The sequence below is a fragment of the Desmodus rotundus genome, chromosome 6 (assembly GCF_022682495.2).
Source record: "Desmodus rotundus isolate HL8 chromosome 6, HLdesRot8A.1, whole genome shotgun sequence".
NCBI classification, from domain to species: Eukaryota; Metazoa; Chordata; class Mammalia; order Chiroptera; family Phyllostomidae; genus Desmodus; species Desmodus rotundus.
This window is the reverse complement of record NC_071392.1, coordinates 82,513,629-82,536,214: the sequence shown is the minus strand read 5'-3', so window position 1 is coordinate 82,536,214 and position 22,586 is coordinate 82,513,629. Positions and strand designations below refer to the sequence as shown.

At 35.5% G+C, this 22,586-nt stretch overlaps 1 protein-coding gene across 2 annotated transcripts in view; it reads right to left on the bottom strand.

The window, feature by feature from the left end:
- Positions 1–22,586, bottom strand: part of TRIM24 (tripartite motif containing 24) — a 102,444-nt gene that overhangs the window by 36,024 nt on the left and 43,834 nt on the right. For both annotated transcript variants that reach the window (XM_053927019.1, XM_053927018.2), the window contains exons 3-7: positions 16,858–17,005; positions 11,736–11,868; positions 7,049–7,165; positions 4,141–4,255; positions 834–980 (exon numbers count right to left, since the gene is read on the bottom strand). In XM_053927019.1, the coding sequence (XP_053782994.1) occupies positions 834–980; positions 4,141–4,255; positions 7,049–7,165; positions 11,736–11,868; positions 16,858–17,005 (660 nt within the window). The remainder of the gene's footprint in view (positions 1–833; positions 981–4,140; positions 4,256–7,048; positions 7,166–11,735; positions 11,869–16,857; positions 17,006–22,586) is intronic.

Here is a 22,586-nt window from a genome sequence, read left to right as displayed (position 1 = left end):
GCGTAGGGCCTCAGGGAATCACCAGGGTTGGGCAAACAGTGTGAGCCAGGTTGATAGAGTCTCCATATGGTGCCCACCTGCCAGCTCTCTGGATCTGTGATGGGAAGGGTCAGAAAAGGAACAGTGGCCGCTGCCAGCACTTCTGTCTAGGGGAAGCTGCCTCTGAGCTGTCCCCCTGATGCCTGACAATTCAGTTTCTCCCCGTATGTCTCTGGTGCCTTTCAATCTGCTGCCTCCATGCTGGAGCTCAGAGGAAGTGAGTCTGAGGCTGTTTTGGGGCCCTTTAAGAGGACCTGGCAGGGAGTCCAGTAGTTTCTGTCTTCCGCAGCCTCAATCCATGCTGGTCTTTACCACCAGAAGTTATAGCAATTCTCTTCATGACAGTGGAATCCTGGGCTGAGGGGCCTGGTGTGGGGATGGGATCCTTTGCTCCTAAGATATCCTTCCCGAATTTTATCCAATATATGTCGTGTGGGACCAGCCCATTCCGTGTATCTGCCCTCCTACCAGTCTCAATGTAGTTTCTTCTTTAATTCTGTAGTTGTAGGACTTCCATCCAGCTCAATTTCTGATGGTTCTGAATGATGTTGTTCTATAGTTTAGTTGTAATTTTGATGGGTTGTACAAGGAGGTGAGCAGTGTTTACCTATTCCGCCATCTTGACCGGAAATACCATCTCTGTATTTTTACAGTTATTAGAAATAGGGAATAGGCATTTAAGCACAAAGATACTAATGATCATTTTTGGATTTAAGCATTCTAATAACTCCACTGTTTGTCTTTGTATTTTGATGTTACATTGTATATTAAATGTCACCTTTGGTCTATCTTACCAGTCGCTTGCTATAAAGTAAGGCTGTACTGCTGCCACTGGAAACTGCCCATTTAGAAAAATGCATAACATGTTCCAACTGTTTAGAAAGTCCAGCCACTTCCTGTTGTTGCTGCATAAGTTTCATGCGATGGTCTTTTGCAAGGCTCTGAAAGGCAGAAGAAAATTTCAAAATTAGTTCTGCCTAAAACATATCTTAATGGTCATTTTTCAGATTATCAAATTAGAATAACCACCACCTCTAAAAAATTGAAAATACCTATAATGCTTTTCCCCCTTAGTATAAAGAATCAGTTTTACTGCAACAAAATGCTGTGATCCAAAACACTACCTAGAGCCACAGCCACCGCCATCGCCACCACTACCGCCACAGCCCCCATGTCCTGCCCATGTTCATGCATCTTCCAATGCCCAAAAGGAGCAAAAACTGTAGATTAGCTATAATACAGTACATGCCTGTTAAATTCAATACCCAAAATGAAATAGATGTACCCCCTACCTCCACAATCTAGTCAAGTTACCAGATCACATGGTTTACTCAACGACATGCTTTCACCTTTCAGGCATTCTAGTCCTATTGTAATCAGTTTGTGCCTAGTCATGCCATTATAGCAGACAACATGTTTGATTTATATATGGTAAAAAAGATATTATTTTTGTCTAGTGAGAATTACATGAAAACCCGATGATACAGTGACTGATGGCATCAATGCAGAAAAGCTACATAAAAGCAGATTTACCTTTCTCTAAGGGAAGTACACAAGGAAGAACACAGGTGAGTAAAGAGTGAAGAGCACTGAATTTGGGCTATTTTGAAGGTCTCTATACAAAAATCTCCTTTAACTGGCAAGGAAAGGGGAAGAGAAGAGGGCTTTCCACTGGTTTCAGGGAAAAAAAAGTTTAAAAGTAAAATTGCTACACTCCAATATGGACTTATAGTCTCAATAAAAAAATGAATCTAGATCCTAGCCATAGTCAGTTTCAAATGTGGAAAATAGACATTTAAAGGAATTAAAGCAAAAACTGCAGTAACTGCCAATGGCTTTCCCATGTCTAATTTAAAGTTCAGAGATAACTTACTTACTAAGCTATTTCTGACCTCCTTAAAAACTGTGTGTTTGGACACATTCTAGAAAGAATAAAAATTCTGTCTAGACCCCAACTTTCACAACGTAACTTTTAATTAGGCTGTAAACTGAGAATCAAAAGGTCTAGTTCCTTGGTCTTCCATAGCCACACCTACTTGGGCTGATTTCTCTTGAGTCCTAGATGAAACTGACTGTATTTATTTACCTTAAAGGAGGATTCTGAGAACCAGGAGAATGGGTATGAAGACTAGAGGCATGTTTAAAAATGTTATAAAAACTATAAGCCAATAAAGTTGATTAAAAACAATACTGATGACCAAGTTCATTCCTAGAGATTGGAGCTTTGGTCATTTTTTATTATCTTAGTTAAAAAAAAATCTGCAAATGATTCTGATTTACAGTGAAGTTTGGAAACAACCACAGCCAGTACTAATCTCTGAGAAAGCAATTTGAAGTCCTTATCTGATTTTTAGCAGAGCTCTGAAAACTCTTTAAGATTGTTTAGAGCCTTCTATTTAAAAAAAACCCCACAGAACCTTGAAAAAATAGTTACTGTAAATGGGGTCTGATTCCTCCTAGCCAGACTACTTCTTCACTAAATAACTATTTGTTTATAAAAGAACAGAGAATTATTTTAGTCTTTGTTTTTGGTATGGTTGATAAACCATGGAAGTGGCCATGCTTTTGCAGGACGGACAGAAACTTCTGAGAAAAAACTTGTAAGTTTGTCAACTCTAATGATGTTTAACTAAATCATTTCCAGGAGTCTGTTAAAAATCTTCAAACATTACAGTTCTTTTACTCTTTTCTCATTCTTTTTATTTATTGAGTTTTTAGAGAGAGAGAGAGGGAGAGAGAGAGAAGGAGAGGAAGGAAAGGAGGGAGAGAGAAACATCAATTTGTTTTTCCACTTATTGATGCAATCATTGGTTGATTCTTGTATTTGCCCTGATCGAATACTGAACCTGTGGACTTGGCATATCAGGACGATGCTCTAACCAACTGAGCTAACCTGACCAGGGCTCTTTTCTCATTCTAAATTGCTTCTTTACTGTGAATTCCTTCAGCACCACTATACTAAAAGAATTCTAAAATATTATGCAATTAATATGTTAATATGTCATGTAGAAGTTGTAACCTCAATATTATTTGAAGTCAAACAGTGACTTTGGACCTTGACTTTCAGGTATGTAAAACACCTGATGAAGGTAGTAATATTTTTCTTATCTGCAGTGAGAAACTATCCAAAATGCTCTGAGCATTTCTCCCTAAGTATTGGCTTTAGCAATTAAGACTATAAAATATTGAGGGCAGACGGTAACTATGTCATAAGGTTAAATGTATATAATTGAGAACTTTATAAAGCTAACTTAGTGAAAGAGTATCTTTCTAAAACTTTTTCTCAACTTTGCTCCTCCCCTTTGGTGATGCAAAATTGTCCCTGCAAAGAATCTCTAAAATGATCCATCTCATCAGCATTTACAGAGCTCCTCCTGTAAGCAAGGCAGTATGTTTGACTATGAAGTAAACAGTAAGAACAGAGACATTCCTGGTGGGAAAGTCTCCCTACTTGCTAGATGGGACGCTGCCTGATTCGTGTATTGCATAATAAATAGATCTTTGAATTTACTCAGCTGAGTTTTTGATCTGTAACACTTACACAAAGATTTCTAATAAATCAGTTATCTACATTTACCTCATGGGGTATGTCAAAAGCTCAAAAAAAAAGCTTAAATTCTCTCACTAAGAATTACTGTATTTGGAAATCTACTGAAAAAGAATAAAGAATTACAATCTTTAAACACCATCATAAGATTTGTTTTAAAAAAACTGTTACTGGATATACCAGAACAAATGTCTTTTCCATCCTTTCCATAAATAGTTCAACCTCACGGATGCTATTAAATGTTTGTTCTTTGCTAGACAGCACCCATTCCTATGTGCTCTCAGTTAAACTGTCTTAATGTAGCTTTGCTCTAATTTTGCAGGCTACAGTACTATAAAGATTAATATTCAAGAAAAAGCACTCCTACTGTTTTTATAGTCATAAATCATCAGCTTGACAATGTAGAGCCTGGCAAAGGAAAACATGAGAATGGAGAAGAAATTCTATTAAATCATGAAACAATTATATGAAAGAGGCTGAGATTTCAAATCTACAAATGCATGTGAAATTATATTCAATCACTACAACTGACTGTCCCATTAGCAGTAACTTACCTCAAGCTGATGCAGTAGAGCTTTTCCTTTTTTATTTATTTCTACCATCAGAGTAAATATGGCAACTTTAATATCCTGTTCCACCTGCTTTTGATTTTGATTTACTTCAATTATCCTGAAAATTAAATGAAAGGGGAGAAAGATCTAAGGCAGAAAATTTGTTTTATAATATTTAACATTGATTTTTTTTAAGGTCTACATTAGACTAAATTAAAAGCTCAGCTATTTCTAAGAATCCTTGTGATTAAATTGACTTTCTTGAAGGTAAGACAGCAGAAATACAATTCTTCTGAAAGACATAGCCACTTAATTCAATCTTAAAGTCAAAGTAGATAAAATTATAAGAGAATAAACACATTTTAAGAAAATATGGTTTGGAAAGATGATGACGACACCCAGGAAAATCAATCCTCAGCCTAGAAGGACGGACAAAAAAGACTGATAAACAAGATAAAGAAAACAGTGATTCTGAAGGAGTTCTATGGTGTGCACTTCAAGAAGAAGAGGGCTCATGTGTCACTCTCATTTAGTCATCTGCACTGTTACACTACCCATTGTACCCAAATAGAAGAAGCAAAAAGGCAGTAGTAGTTTGTTATTTTTAACAACACACTTGTCTTTAAGCAGCCAAACGACTACTTTATGTTTGATCAACCACCAAGGATGTTTTTTCCTTTGATTAGAAAAAATGGAAATGCTGTTTTCATAGAGATTGAGATGGACAGAAAGAAAATACACAGCATCACACCAGAATATATTGTAATAGAAGCAGAAAAGAATAGTGGGGCACCCACCAAATATTATGAGATCAATAAAAAACTTCTTTTCTTTCATCCACTTCTCCCATTGTCACTCTCCAAAACTTAAGACCAAAAGGGCAGAGATTTTATTCTCTGTTTAAATTCTTCGAGATAATTATCTGACATCGATACTGGCTATAGGGTTAAAGAAACTAATTTAAACCCTCATGGCGGTAGAATAGAATGAAAAAAGAACAGCCAGTGCCATGTTTGGCGCACATGTGTACAAATGAATTACTTATCAGTCAGTCCAGTAAATTTAATCCTTCTATATTCAGGTAGGCTATAAAGATGTAAGAAATTAACACCTAATCAAAGATTCTTTCATTTTTATCCCCACTTCAAAAACCAAAATCCTTCCACACAATAGTGCACTACTTTGTAAAAACGGCTTAAACCACTTACAAAAAGGTAAAAAGATAAATTTGAAGAATTCTCAGTATCTGATTTTAAGACTTATTATTTAAAAAGCTACAGTCATGAAGAAAGTGGGGTATTGGCAAAAAAGAAACACACAATGGAACAGAATCGAGTCCAGAAATATCCTCACACATACACGGTCAACTGATGTTCTACAAAGGTGCCGCGGCAAGTCAACAGCAACAAATGGCGTGGAAACAAATGGACATCCACATGTTAATTAAAAAAAAAGTGAATTCTGGCCCAGAGCTCATACTATATGCATTGTGAATGAGTAAGAAAAAAGTCAAAAGGGCAAATTTCATCAAAGGGTAAATCTTTCACATAAAATTAGCAATTTTACAATTGCTACCATTTGCCACTAGATGGTAGAAATGACTGCAATTATCTTTCCTTATATAAATACTCATTACAAGTTTTCAATTACTCAGTTACAAAAATTTTTATACCCACCAATTACTCTATTTGGGAAAGTACAGTATTGTGATCAAAACATGGTAAGGGAAATAGTTTTTGGTTAACTATAGTTGTTATGTGAAAGGTAAAATGAAATTAGAGCTGACAAGGAAGAATAACGACTAAAAGATCCACACTAAATCTGTTATTACTACAATATGTAATAGTGAACAGATATACTACTAATAATGGGGCATCCAGAAAAAGTTAAATTATATTTAAGAATTTTTTTTGTTCAGTCAGTCAGGTAAACCAAAGAATTCCTTGGGAAAAATTCCCAAATGCCTAACCCTAGTCATGTTCCAAAAGTATAAGAATAACAGTATATGATTATTCTCATGGAAGATGAACCACAAAAGGCTTACACAAGTTTCCCTGAGAACAACACTCAACCCCCCCGTGAGGCCTCTCTTATTCAGGCGCTTTCTAATAAGCATTTCTTGTTATTTAGTCAGAGGCATGTTATTTCTGTATGCAAAATAAGAAAAGGAAGGGGACATGGAATTTCATAGGTGTTGTACAGGCTGCAAAATGTCAGTGTGCACCCTACATGGGATTAAAAAAAAAAAAGGGAGCCAGACTAACTCCCTCTTCCTCACAGAAGTCAGTGGTTTGCTTGCCCAATCACACTGAATTGTGAGACACGAGCCTTGGATAGCTGACGATATCTTCCTCTGGAGGACAAAATATAATGGGTAATATGTAGAAACTGTGTAAGTATTGTATATGACAAAGAATAAAAGGTGTGTGAAACAGTTTAACAACCCCTGTGTCCCAATCCTAATATCTGCTATTCATTGCAGTTAAAAGATGATAGCCCAGAGGAGGCTCCTCACAGACCAGCAATTCTTAGAGTAACATTTATGTATATAATCAAGAGTTAAAATATTTTACAACACTGGAAAAAGTTAATTTTATTTTTAAATCCTAATATTCCTTTAAAATTAAAAAAACTAATAATGATGGATTATCAATACCATACATGAACTGCTATCAAATGCAATTTATTATCACAATAGTTTTGAAATGTCATGGCTGAAAAGATGTTTTCAAATCTAAATTTTCAAGAAACCTAAAGTTTCTGGAAGTGTGATCAAGTATTTGTTACTGGAGCCATTTACCAGCTTACTTAGATCTACTTCACCATGAGTTAAATAAAATGTTCTAAAAGTGAGTATACTTAACACATTATACAAACATGACTTATTATAATACCATAAATGTATATTTACCTGTTCTGGATCTGATTCCCTGTGAATTTGATGTATTTTGTTTTTTCCATCAATTTGGTGATTAGCGTATCTATAATCACTTTCTGGTTCTGAAAAGCTTCTTCTATAAATTGATATCTGAAGATATAAGTAAATAAATCAATTATTTCACATAAACATATCTATGTAAAATGAGGAAAAGCTCCAAAGCAAAGAAAAAACTAATAGAAAACTACTCAAGATAGTAAGAGTTATAAAGGATATAAACAATTGGTTAAAATACCAAATACATCTCTATAAGGCAGGTTTTACTCTCCTCTCAGAATTATCCCTTAAGAAAGGGGAGTTTTCACAGATATTATTCATAAACACTCTTTATATTATTTTAAAAATCTGGGAAAGGTACATATCCATCATCATAGTTTTAGAGGCTTACAGAGCTCACTTGGCAGACCTGCCAAGAAGTGATCACAGATATTTAAACAGATTTATTAACTATTTTACAATTTCATAACTATGAAAATTTGATGCTATAAACCTCTTTAAGATCACTTTTAAACAATAGGCACTTTAAAATATTTAACTTAGAAGTGAGGATGACAACCTCTGACAAAAAACGTAAGATGACTCAAGAGTATCTATCTCTAGAGAAGTAGACGATGAAGATACACATCGAGTTTCATTTAAGTTTTTCATAAAATGTACAAAATACAGTATTTTACATAATGTAATTTAAAAGTGTAAGTGTAATTTAATTATGTGTTATAAACAGGGCTGCTGCTAGAGTTAGGGGAAAAAAGACACACAGATAATAATTCTATTTGATTTCCTATGGACATAATCATATTTGTGAACAATAACCTTCTGGTTTCCTTCTCAGATAACAAAGTTTTCATCTTAAACTTTTTTTCATTACTACACTGTTTGGGATCTTAGTACACTATAATGTTAAACGAAATGGCCAAAATGGTTACCTTTATCTTCTTCCTAAACTCAAAGTAAAAACTTTCAAGGTTCCAATTATAATGTATACTAGTACTTTTCATGATTTTTATCAAGTTTAGATTTCCTTTCATTCCTAACTAGCTAAGGTTTTTCATCATGAGCGATATTTTAAATTTTTAATTTCATGTTTCTTTTGCTTCTACTGAGATGGCTATATAATTTTCCTTTATTCTTTCGATCTATGAGTTACATGAATCAAAATTCTCCACAAGATCTAGAACTTCACCACCATCCTCCTCTCCAGTAGCACGTGGTGCTTTTCCATCCATGGGTTGTTTGGGCTGAACTTCAGCCAGTCTCCTTCAACTAGTCAGACTGTCTGCACCACGCTGGTTTAAGATGCTGGTAGCATTTCTGTCAGCGGCTTTGTCTCAGCATGGCTTGTACAAGTGAAAGCGTTCGCTGCCAGAGACGCCCGCACCGTAGGGTTGTTCTAGTGATCACTGTTCCTTGGTTTGTGAACATGTTTACCTCTTCAATACCAAAGATACTGTTTATGCCTAACTTCTTTAGGGAGAACTGAAGTTGTTTTTTATCATCTGCTGTAGGTGTTCTGTGTGCCACCTTCTTTCTACAAGCAGTTCCCTTGAAGTGGTCACATAGGTACCTGGCTTCCAGAGAAGCCTCTCTAAACAACATTCTAAGAAACTATTTCCCACCAACATGCACTCTTGCCTGCAGTTTGGCAAGTTTCTCCGGTTCATGATAGTTTCTTTCATCTTGCTAGAGAAGAAATGGGGCCCAGTGGGGCACCAGGGCTGGCACACAAGGGGTCTCCGGCAGACCAGCTAAGAACATGCACACACACAGGGACACAAGATAGCAGCTAGAGGACTTTTCTTTATATATCTTAAGGTTATGGGGCATAAATTTAGAACTGTTATGTCTTTTAGATGAAGAAAACCATTTATCATTATGAAGTTCTCCCTGTATTTCAAACAATGAGCTTTGTCTGCTATGCCAGCTTGCGTTCGGTTACTGTTTGTATGGTACATCTTTTCCCATCATTCTTTTTACATATGTAGGTTTTAGATATTTCTCTTATAAAAAGCAAATAGCAGACTTTCTATTTTCTTTCTTATCCAGCCTGAAATCTTTTAATTTGGGACACTTTATCCATTTACATTTATTATAATTACAAATACATGTATAAATCTATCAACATATATATATATATATATATATATATATATATATATATATATATATATATATATATATATATATATATATATATATATATATAAGGTCCTTATTAAATCCGATCAGTTGTTGCTTTTTCTTTCTTTGACCTGCATTTAAACTGATTATTAATTATTCCATTCTCTCCTTTTATACTTTCACTATTCTTTCAGTGACTACTCTAGATATTACAAAATGCAGATCTCGCCTTACCATCTAATACTGATTTGTACTTTTCACCCTCATCCTAAATGATGCATAAGCCTCCTAACACGCCTGCTGTATGATGTACAACACACATCACGTGCACCGACGAGACATTCGTATTGCTTTGTAAGTCCACATTTAGATTTACTCACACTGTAACTGCTCTCATTCTGCCATGCGTCACCTACCATTTTTCTTCTGCCCAAAGTGTGCATCAGAGTGAGGGTTTACCGGATATATATTCTCCCAGTTCATTTTGTCTGAAAATGTTTTTTCTCATGAACCTTATTTGAATATTTTGCTGGGTACATAGAATTTTAGTTTTGCTGTTACTTTCTTTTTGCTCTTAAAAAAAATTACTTTTTAAATTATCTTGCCTGGTGGTGGGGGGCAGTGACAGAGCTTCTTCAGTACTACAAAGTTCTAGGCCGTTATGTTCTATTCTCAATGTTGCTTCCTTTCCATTCTTCTTTCTTTCTTAGAATCCACTTACACCCTTGTGTTACATCATCTCTACCCCTCTCTTCTGTCCATTCTTCTCTTTATCATGCTTCAGTCTGGAAATTTTCTTAAATTCCTTTGTATTCATTAATTTTCATTTCCTGCCGTGTCAAATCTGCTATTAAACTCTCTATTGAGTTAATTTGTTATTCTAATTTTTCAGTTCTAGACTTTTTCTTTTCATTCTTTTTCAGTTCTCTACCCAAATTTTCCACTTTGTCTCATATCTTCAATACAAGATGCAGCCCTGAAAGCATTTTCATACTGTTTCTTGTTATCTACTAGGTTTTGTTCATATTGTATTACCTCCTAGCATACTTGGTTATCTTTTAATTATGTACTAGCTGGACCATTTTGCAAAATTCCTTATTAAATAAGTTTGAGGACTAGAATAATGTTTTCCTTCTCCAGGGAAGATCTGTATTTGATTCTACCAGGTACCCTGAGGCACCAAAAATATGTTTTCAATTTAATCCAATTTGAGTACAGAGAAGATTTGATGCTGAGCTTTAGACCCTGTGAGGAAACTACTTAACTAGATAGTTCATCTTTACTATGATAATGCAGACTTTCAGGGTCCCAGCTCAAGGCAAGGAGAAGACGTCAACCCCTATGATTCCCTGAACTCCAATACTGTCTTCCCAGCCCTGTAAGCCTATTATAAAGTACTCTTCAATCTCTAGGCAAATGCCTCAAAGGGGAAAAAGCCCTTACCATTCTCTGTCCCCACTCCGACCCAATCCTGGTCCAACAATTCTTTACAACCGAGCTCTAAAATTTCTTATCAATGATTCTGTATTTAGTCCAGGTTTTCTATCCTTACTGGGATGGTTGATCTAAATTACCCAGTCTGCCATTATCAGGAGGCTAGACCATTTTAAGCAATTATGTATGTATAAGTTAATCAGAACTTTACTGTTTAAATAAGTGGTTACTAACTCAAATGCCTTTAAAGGTAAGATTTAAAAGTAAGCTTTAACGCTCTGGTTTTTCTTCAGAGCAAATAAATCTTTGCCTTTTACTTAAAAATAAAAAAAAGTAAGCTTTAGTAGGAAATATGAAGAGCTGGAAAAGGCATGCTTTATTCTAAAGAGCACTAAAGTCAATTCCAGCCAACTGCTCACATGAAAGTACAAGGAGTCCAGGGATACGACAGCTTCCATTTTCTCAATACCAAAGGTCCAGTTTTTTTAAATGTGAAATCTCATTTTACATTGCATATATTTTAAGATTTTACTTATTTATTTTTAGAGAGAGGGCAAGGGAGGGAGAGAGAAAGAGGGAAAGAAACATCCGATGTGTGAGAGAAAAACCGATCTGTTGCCTCTTGCATGCACCTGGACCGGGGACCAGGCCTGCAAGCCAGGCATGTGCCATGACTAGGAATTGAACTGGAAACTTTCCACACTTTGCAGGACGACACTCAACCAACTGAGCCACGCTAGACAGGGCTATGCTCCACATAGTTTAAAACAGTATGTAGGCTAACGGTTCTTAGCTCAGGGTGATTTTGCTCCCAAGGCCATGTCTGAATACATTTTTAGTTGTGACAACTGGGAGGATGCTACCGGAATCTGGTGAATAGAGGTCAAAGATGATGCTAAATACCACACAAAGCACTGGACAGCCCCCACAAAGAATTATCTGGCCTAAAATGTCAATAGGGCCAAAGTTGAAGTATTCCTGAATAGGCCAACATACTGCTGGCTGAATAAAACATCATCTGCAGACTGTCATTTGGCCGGTGCCAACAATCTTCTAGTCTCACAAAGCTGTATTATAAATCCATGTATATGATGAAAGACACTGGTACCTATGCTCTTTATGTTCTAATAACTGGCAGTCCCGACATGTCAGTTTGTCACATGTTTCACAGTAAAGCTTTAGCTGCTCCTTCTTATGAAAAGGACAAAACACTGGTCTCTGACTGGTCACACCAACTGCCTCTGTAGAAACAACAGGAGTCAAAAAGAACAAAATTAACATAATTGAATAATTATGACTGTCCATTTAAATCCACTGAGATATAAAAGAGCTACAAATTGTTTCATCGACAGTATCACTACCTGTACAAGGTTTACAGATATTAAAATGTTACATTTTTTTCAGCATTTCAGAACAAAAATATAAATGAGTTTTCACTTTCCAATGTAAAATTCAAATTAATTCCGGAAAAAAAGAAAACATGTAGTTAAAAATATGCTTTATAAAATTAAAAAGTCTTAATAGCCCAGATAAGTGAGTGTGAAACAATCTGATATTTTTATTCCAAAGATAAGAAGAAATTTTTTAAAATGCAATTCAGAAAATCTACCATATTTTTCAGACTATAAGACTCACTGGACCATAAGACGTACCTAGGTTTTAGAGGAGGAAAATAGGAAAAAAACCCTCTACCACTGCCCCCTTATCCCCACGAGCCAGGTACGCTACACTCAGACTATAAGAGGCACCTCCATTTTCCTCCCAAATTTGGGGGGGGTGCCGCTTATAGTCTGAAAAATACAGTAATAAGGATGTGGTAAAACAAAAAATTATTTCTTCCCTTTTGCAAAAATCCTAACAAAGGATACCCATTAATACAGAAATAACCATAAACTTCTCATTATTATATTATAGTCATCCATGTAACTTCTCAATAGTTAACCAGACCAGGGGATAAAACTAGGCAATGCTTATGTTATAATATTAAACAGAAAATATCAGAATAAAATATAATGATTGATTAAACAGTAAATACCAGTTATCTCACTAAGAATTAAGTATAAAATCCAAACATTTGAGAAATACCACCTCCAGAGATAAGCACTATTAATAATCTGGTATGTATTCCTCTGTATGTTTTTCAATGTATGTAACTACATATACTAGTGGATATTTTATAAAATTAAAAAAATGGCACTACACATGCTGTCTTGTAAATTTTTTTTTACTTAACTATCTTATATGCCTTTTTGTGTTAGTAAATAACATGTGCATATTTATTAATTGTATAGTATTCCATCAAATGGATATACCACCTGTCGGTGGACATTTGAATATTTCTCATTTTTCAATATAGTATAAAAATGCTAAAACAAATACAATGCATAAATCATTGAATGTCTCCATATGACAAATTTGTAGTAACAGAATTGTTGGACCAAATGGTAATTTATATATATAACATAACGAAACAGTCTTCCAAAATATTGGTCCTACAAAATACCGATTTGTACTCCTACCACTGTAAATTGGCTATTAGCTTCCTAATGAGGTTTTCTCAGTATCTTTAATCTTCACCAATTTTATAAGAAAAAGGAGATTTCACAAACTTTAGATACATTTCTTTAATAACTTGAGATGAAACAACTTGATACATTCATCAACTATTTGCATCTTTTAAGACTTGCTTGTTTATAACCTCTATTATTTTTCTGTCCAATTCTCTTTATCAAATTGTAAATACACTGAATATTTTTTCCAAGCACATTCCTTAAAATTTTTAATAGAAAAATTTATTCATTTGTATTTTTTATGGCTTTAGTTTTTGAAAACAGCTTCTAAAAAGTCTTTCCCCTTTCTAGACATAAAAATTTCTAGTTTCCACCTCCCCCCCCCCATAGGGTAAGCTCTTCTGGTTTCTATTCTTTATATAATTTTATTTATCTGAAATTTATTTTACTATATTATCCGCATTTACAAAATCCTTAAATGTATGTCAGCAAGTAGAATGAGTTAACAGAGTCACATTTGCTGATCATAATCAGCAAAGTTAAAACCAGAAACAATCAAAACCCAGGCACTGGGAAAATTTTCCTTTTTCTTTTAATGAATTCTTGGGTTCATAATAATCACACTGTCCAGCAACTTCCTTTTTGCATTTAATATACATCATGAACATCTTTCTGTATCATTTTATATTCTACCAAAGTAGAAAAAAACAAATGCAAAAACTGATAAATCCCCAATTGTTGTATAACCATAAATGTAGACTATCTTAAAAAAAATAGTGAGAAACTGAAGTGGCAAGTTATAAGTCAAGCTTTAAACACTTATAATTCTTTAAAAAAATGAAAGTAAATAAAGTATTTACCTAAAGTAAGTTAATACAACTTTAAAATAAAACTAAGGTAAACTGAAAGGAATTAAATATAAAAGTAATGAGCTAAAAATATATAATGGATAATTAGATAAGTAAATTTAAGAATTATTTCTGTGGTTATTAAAAAAAAAACAAAAAAGATAACCTACTACCTAGTCAGATTAAAAAAAAGATAAAAACACATAAAATTCAGAATGAAAAAAGGAAAATAAACAGGTAGAAAAATTAGCAACATCGTAAAAGTAAACTAAAAGCACAGCACATCAAGACCAAATGGAATTAATCCCAGTGACCAGCGGACACTTGGTCCTGTCCAAAATGCCCACTGAGACATTCCGTCTACTCCAAAGGTCCGTGATATTCGGCCCTTGCCACGTGACATTACCAACCAAGCTACCGAAGCAAGAAGGATTATTATAGGCAATATACCTATTGAATCAATGAAACATGAGTTTTTAATGAATTAATTCTATAAATCAAAAGCATAAATAAATGTTATGGGATATTTGAACTCAGGGACGTTTTCTAAGTGTGGGTGTTTTTGACAGGACCAAATACTCTCACAGACATTTCTGATGGGACCAAATGTCCTAAAAGAATTCCAGCAACCCAAAGATGGCTCCAGATTCCTAATTCGAAAATCTTCCTTGCATCCTTCTTGATGTTATGTGATCTCAGCATCATACTTGATAGCGTGACCAGACATCCTTAATTGGCTTTGACACATCCTGGTTTGTACCTCTGTCCAGAAATAATTATTTATAAAGCTTTTGATTTAGATAATTAGGACATCATATCACCTAATTATAGACTTCCTTTATTTACTTTATAACTTAGATCCTGATTCATAGTCCTCTTCCTAGGACTATGTCTTTTTATCTTTGTGGATAAGTCAGAAATCCACATAATTACCACATAAAGACAAGCCTCTCAGACTTGCTCATCTCCAGAGACCTGTACTTCATTTTAGCTACTTGTTCCATTTAATATACATCATGTTCCCACCCTAGATTTTTGATTATCCAGAACAGTTCCATTTCTAGAATCATAATTCAAACACCCTACTCTAACAACTTCTTTCTAGCCATCCGATTCTTGGTTAACTACTCTCACTGTACTCCATCAATATCTCTAGCCACTAAACATTTTTTACCCTATCAAGTGATACTATCAACCTCACTTCCTTTATAGAGTTAAAATCCCCAGGTTCTTCATTCCGATACATGTATCTATCTACATCTCTCAACCCTGTTGAACTTCTGGAACACGTGTCCACCTAAAAACCCAAACCCTAGATAAGTTCGATTCTTCTCTATATCCACAACCAGACTGCTGTGGTCTGAGGGAGGACATTTTAAGGCCTACACAGCAAATGTAATCTTGATGCTACCAAGCAATCCTACTTCCGAAGCTGGAGCTCTCTTTCAGCTGGAGTTATTTCAAATATATTCCATACTTGTTATTTTTTATTCCCATTTCTTGCTCTTTCAACACATGGTTGGTTTCAAGGATTAAAAAAAAAAAAACAAAAAAACCCACAGAGGTCTTTCTAGCACTAATCTATTAAATATACCTGAATCAATACCTGACTTTTTTTCCTCTTTTGTGTCTTTTTTTTTTTATCAGTGTCTTCAAATTATAGTCCCTTTCCCTGTGTCTTCAGATTCCTAACCTCATCTCTTACTACTCTTCCTTTTGCATCTTACTCTCCAGCTACACTCAACTTTCCTCCTCCGGGCATCTGCATGTGTGCTTCAGTTTTCCCCACCCCTCTCCTTCCTGTGATGAACTATTTACCCTTGAAGCCTCAGACTTGGCCTCCAACCTAAATCCCCAGATCTGAGTTTGGTACTTACTCCTTTCATGTGCTCCCATAGAACTTATGAGGCCAAACTGTATTTGCTAATTTGTTCATAATCTTCATCACACTAAGTAACTCCTTATGGGTAGGAAGTTATCTGTTTCATGTACCTTTTCATCTCTAGCACCTAGCAAAGTTCCAGGAATATAAAATAGGCACACAAACACTGGTTGACTCAATGAATAAAGAATAGTAAAATAACATTTTAAACAAAAATACATTAATGATCCATAAAAATGAAAATCCTGATAAATGCTACAACACGAATGAACCCTGAAAATATTGTGAAAAGTCAAATAAGCCGGACACCAAAGGCCAAATACTGTATGATTCCACTTGTATAAAATATGTAGAACAAGCAAAATTCATACACAGATAGATCAGAGGTTAGCAGGGGCTGAGGCAGAGAATGGGCAGTGGTGATGGCTGCGTAACACTGAGAATGCAACTAATGCCGCTGAATTATATACTTAAAAGTGATTAAAATGGCAAACTTTAAGTGACACATTTTACAATACAAAAAGTATTTGTGAACTTTGCAATATAAGCAACACACTAAAAACCTTGAAAGCATATTTATTATAAAAACAAAGCTCTGGTTATCTACATGTCAAATATCACAAAACAGGTTTAATATAAGCATATCAGAGGGAAAGAGCTATAAAACTTTTTTAAGCTAGACATCTTAGAAATAAAATGAGAGAAATTGAGTTTAAAAAGCAACTTTATTTTTTCATTTGCTATACATTCACACCAAGTTATGGCACTTACAGGAAAGGTGGATTGGAAGTATGACTCTAAAGCAAAGGACTGTATTTCTGTTCACACTTACCAATATTTTAGGTACTCAAATTTCAACAATTCAGACCTCTTTGTTTTACAAAAATAAGAGTTTATTTAATGCTTATAAGTACATGTCAGTGTAGGAAGGAAGAAAAGATGGTGGGAGGGAGAGGGGAAAAAAAGAGAGATTAACAATGAATTAATTACCTGGAGATACTTCCTCTTTCTGCCTCACAGTGTGGTCTTTTGTGAACTTCACCCTCTGATGAGCTCTGATGCATGTCTTGCAGAGCCATTCAACACACTCTACACAAAACCCATTAGCTTCGGCATTATCCTCACAGCTTGTACATACCTAATAAAAGAAAGATATCACATCAATTTTTGAGAAAAATGAAAGGTTGGTCACACCACTAGTCATATGTAAATGATACAACAACCATACTTGACTCTATCATTTATCTTCTTAACAGGGTTTGTAAATTTAAAGTGACATTATATTTTAAATTATAAACATATGAAATGGAAATATAAACACTGTCCTTAGTTCAATATAGCAAATATTCCAGGCACTAGGTTAAGTGTTGAGGATACAACAATAAGGAAAAGCAAACAGTCCCTGCCCTTATGATACCTAGTCCCACAGATGGGATATGGGTTCAAATCCCAGTTCCCCCACTTACCAGCTGGGTAGTCTGAGGCAGGTTACTTAGATTGTTCATGTTTAAAATGAAGGTAGTAATGTGGAATTTCCTGAACAGTTGTGAAGATTAAATGTGAGATGACCATTATTGGAATAATCACACTACTACATGTACATAACTACAAACTGAGAAGTGCCCTAAAGACAAAGTACTAGAAGCTGTTAACACCATATGATGGAATAAACTGATCTCATTTTAGTGGGGTTGGAGGGATGGGCAAAGTGAGAGGAGAGATTACCCAGGCAAGGATTTCTCCAAGGAGATCATATCAACACCAAAATATGAAAAGCTGAGTTGTCAATTACTGATGACAAGCCTTTTGGGCAAAGGGAACAATAGGTACAAAAGTCTCCAGCAAGAAGAGCATATAGCATGTTCAAAGAAAGGACAGAAAGCCAGTATGACTGAAATGGAGAGATCCAGGAGAAGACTGGCAAGAGAAGCAGCTGGTGGCAAGGCAGGCAGGAGCCAGATCAAGCAGGATCACAAGATAATTTGGTCTCTGTCTAAAGTTGTCTCCTAAAAGCTTTTAAGTAAATGAATGACATGGCAAAACTTCCATTTCAAAATTCACTGCCACTGCAATGTAGAGAAGAGATTAGAAAAGGAGCAAGTCTCTCTGCATAGAGACAAGTAGGGTTTCTTCAGGGGTTTAGGTGAGAGTGGGTGGAAGCAGAGATGAATAAGGAGATTTAGGAAGTAAAACAGGCTGGTGTGCAGAATGGACAGCATATGGGAGGTAAAGAAGAGATAGCTCCTGTTTCCGGCCTGTATCACTGTGTACATGGTATTTCCTGAGCTACCCAACACATAAGTAGTCTTCATGACATTATTAGTGATGGGGGGGAAATATTTACACCTCGGTCAGTGGTTTATATTTGCCAAATTCCAAATACTTGGGTAACATTTCTATTAACCCAAACCTGCCTTTTCTCAGCTCTTACCATCAACCTTTCTAATAGCATTTAATGCCACTGACTCCAACTTCCTAGGAAACATTTGAATTCCTTGAAATCTCCAGATCCTCTTATCTCTCTGAATGCCCCTCTGAATCCCTCTACCACTCTTTTTCCTTTAATTCTGCAGATTTTTGTTAGATGTGGAGATTTGTCTCACCCATTCTCTTAGCTTCAACTGTCACCTCTATATGGATGTTCCCTAAAACTGAATCTGCACACTGCACTACAAAAAGGAATAAGGGATCTCTACATATACTGCTAGGGAGGGATGTCTAGTACTACATAAAATAAAATTTAAAAAGCAAAGGGAAAGAGCATAGCATGCCACTGCTTATCTAAGAAAAGATGTGCTTGGGGTGGGATGACTTATTTACTTACATTTTTAAAACATATAAAATTACTTAAAATTTTATATAAATATTAAAAATAGAGGATAAACAAAAGAAATTAAATGGTTACCTATAAGGCAGAGAATAAATAAGGTAGATGGGTGGATGAGACGGAATAGAAGTCTGAGTTCTCTGAATACACCCTGTGATACAGGTTTTACTTTAGAAGTATTTAAATGTTTTATATGTAGTTATACAAATTTAAATTAAAAAATGAAATCCCTAAACATCAAAAGTAAAATGAAACAAATGAACTTGCCTATCAAGTGGGTATCTTAACCATACAGAGAATAATTATTTATGTCAAGTAACTTTAAAAGATGATGATTAAATATCTCCAGTGCATACATGTAGTCTTGCTGTCTTTCTTGCTTTCTGTTTTGACAGAAACAACTCTGTAATTTCTACTTTCAGCACCAACTCTATCCTTCTATATTTATTCTGCAAGCCATATTTATGCCTTATAGGCTGGTTTCACATTAGATTCCAAGAATAGGTGGTGCTGCAATGCCAGGGGAAGAAGGGGCTTGACCGTCTTGGTGGGCTTATTATTTGCTACCTATTTCTGTGTACATCACATCAATCAAAACTGCTTCACCCTAGCAGCAGCAGTTCCTTCCCACAGCAACAGTTAACTCTACCTGGCAGTTTTTCCCATACGTACTTGTAAAACTAGCTTTAAAGATATGAACTTTAGAAATACCAACACCATCAACCTACTCCTACCCCTCTGAGGTCTGAGTTCACAAGGCCATAGGCTCAGAGACCAGCACAAGACAAGGAGCTCCTCCTCTTTGGGTATTGCAAACTCACATTCTATAAGGCCCATCCCAACTTATAATAATTCCAACCTTTTGTCTTTGTTGCAAAGCAATCTTGAAAAGGAACAAAGATCAATGGAACAGAAAAGAGAACCCCAAATAAACCCACACCTATATGGTCAACTAATACATGACAAAGGAGGCAAGAATGGGGTAAAGACAGTCTCTTCAATGAATGTTGTTGGGAAAACTGGACCGATGCATGCAAAGAATGAAACTGCACCACTTTCTCAAACCCCATATAAGAATAAACTCAAAATGGATTAAAGACTTAAAAGTAAGACCTGAAACTATAAAACTCCTAGAAGAAAACATAGGCAATAAACACTGACATTGCTGTTAGCAATATTTTTTGGGATATGTCTTCTTGGGCAAGGGAAACAAAAGAAAAATCAAACAAATGGGACTGCATCAAACTAAAAAGAAATTCCATACTGAAGGAAAGCAACAAAACAAAAAGACAACCTACTGAAAGGGAGTATTCACAAGTGATAATCCAGTAAGAGGTTAATACTTAAAATAAATAAGGAACTCATACAATACCACCAAAACAAACAAGAAAACAATCCCAATTAAAAAAATGGGCAGAGAACCTGAATAAACACTTCTCCAAAGAGGACATATAGATGACCAATAGACATGGGAAAAGATGCTCAACATCACTCAACAACACAGGGAAATGCAAATTAAACCACAATGAGATATCACCTCACACTTGTCAGAATGGCTAGTAACAGTAAATTATTAACAAGTATTGGTGAGGATGTGGAGAAAAAGGAACCCTCTTGCACGGTTGGTGGGATTGTAAACTGGTGCGGCCACTATGAAAAAGAGTATAAAGGCCATTCAAAAAATTAAAATTAGAACTACCATATAACCCAGCAATCCCACTTCTGGGTATTTATCCAAAGAAATCCAAACCATTAATTCAAAAATATATTATATATGCACCTCTATGTTCACTGCTGAATTATTTATTATAGCCAAGATATGGAAGCAAACTAAGTATCCATCCATAGACAAATGGATAAAGATGATAAAAGATGTGGTACATATATACAATAAAATAGTTCTCAGCCATAAAAAAAGAACGAAATCTTGCCATTTGCTATAATATGGATGACCAAAAAGGTACTATGCTAAGTGAAATAAGTCAGCCCAAAAAAGACAAAAACTACAGGACTTCATTTATATGTGGAATCAAAAACAAAATAAACCAACAAATAAAACAGAAACAAATTCATAGATAGAGAACAAATTTATGGTTGCCAATGGGAAGGGGAGTTAAGGGGACTGGGTATAAAAGATGGAGGGATTAAAAATTACAAATTGCCATTTATAAAAATGGTCATGGGGATGTAAAGTATTGTATAAAGGATATAGTCAATAATGTTTAAATAACTATGTATGGTGTCAGACGGGTACCAGACTTAACAGGCTGATCGTAGATTGTATAAATGTCTAATCACTATGGTATACATCTGAAAGTAATATAATATTGTATGTCAAGTAATTTAATTTTTAAAATTTTTTTAAAAATTAAAAATAATTAAAATTACAAAATGAATTAAAATGGTTCCTGATTGGCCCTGACTAGTGTGGTCCAGTTAGTGGGGCATTGTCCTGCAAAGTGAAAGGCTGCCAGTTTGAATTCCGGTCAGAGCACATGCCTAGGCTGTGGGTTCAATCCCAGGTTGGGGTGTTTATGAGAAGCAACTGATGTTTCTCTCTCGCATTAATGTTCCTCTCCTTCCTTTCCCCTCTCTCTCTAAAAAATAAATAAATACATTAAAAAAAAAAAATTGACCCTGGCTGGTGTGGTTCAGTGGATTGAGTGCCAGCCTGCAAACCAAAGGGTCGCCAGCAGTTCGATTCCCAGTCTTGAGCACATGCCTGGGCTGCAGGCCAGGTACCCAGTTGGAGGCGGGCAAGAGGCAACCACACATTGATGTTCCTCTCCCTCTTTCCCCCTCCTTTCCCCTCTCTAAAAAAATAAATAAAATAAAAAAGTTTAAATTAAAAAGATAAAAATTGTTCTTGATTGTACCAAAACTGTCCTAATGTCCCTATAATATATAATATATATACTGTTACAGTAGAATGAGTGGCCAGAGGGGAAATAACAGCAGGGCCCTCACCATTGCAATCTAACAACGAACTTAATACAGGAGGCTAAAAGCAATGGAAGATATGTTTACCCAGTAGTCCTAAGCCTGGTTCAATAAGACTGCCAGGCATTCCAAAAAACACAAGTAAACTATGATAATGTAGGAGGAGAGAAGCCCTTGAAAGTCTGTGTATTATCTCAACTGGCTGGAAAAAGGAAAACCTTGAGACTGTGTATTCATTCAAAGGCCTGGAAGGGGGAAGGGAAGGAGGCCTACAGCACCCAAAAAAAACCCCATAAAACAACTTTGATTAACTGCCTGCCTCCCGCTGCACATACAAAACAAACAAGTAGAGTCTGCAGCAAGATAAGAATTCAGGCTAACAGATCTCCATACCTACGTTTGGGTAGTCACGTCTCCCCAGGAAAGTTGGCACCACCTTTACCCATCAATCAGTATGTAACGTCTACACCCCCATCCCATCAACTGTATAAGTCCTCAGAACAAAGGACTCGCTGACTTGGCCCTCTTGGCTGTTTTTGCCACATGGAAGGCCCTGGCCACCCAGCCTCTAGCCAGGGGGTCTCTGGCCACCAGGCCCCTGGCCACCTCTTTTGGCCACCCTTGCTTTTGCTTTCCCATTAGAACTTAGCACTAATAAGCTTTGCTTGCATGTTAGTAGGCTTACTGATCTGTAATTCTTTATGGTGTTGGTAAGAAGAACCAAGTTTCTGGGTGTTTCTCCTATAACAGGACTATATATTTATACATATTTTAATATTACATTAATATTTATTTTAATAATAGATACAGCACTAAATACATATTCATTTTTAAATATTTGGAAAAATTATGTCAGTGTAATTAAGAGCCAATATTTCAAGTAGTGGAGAAGTGAAGCACATATGAAATAAAAAAGATAACACCCTACAATTATAAATTAGACTTAAAAATA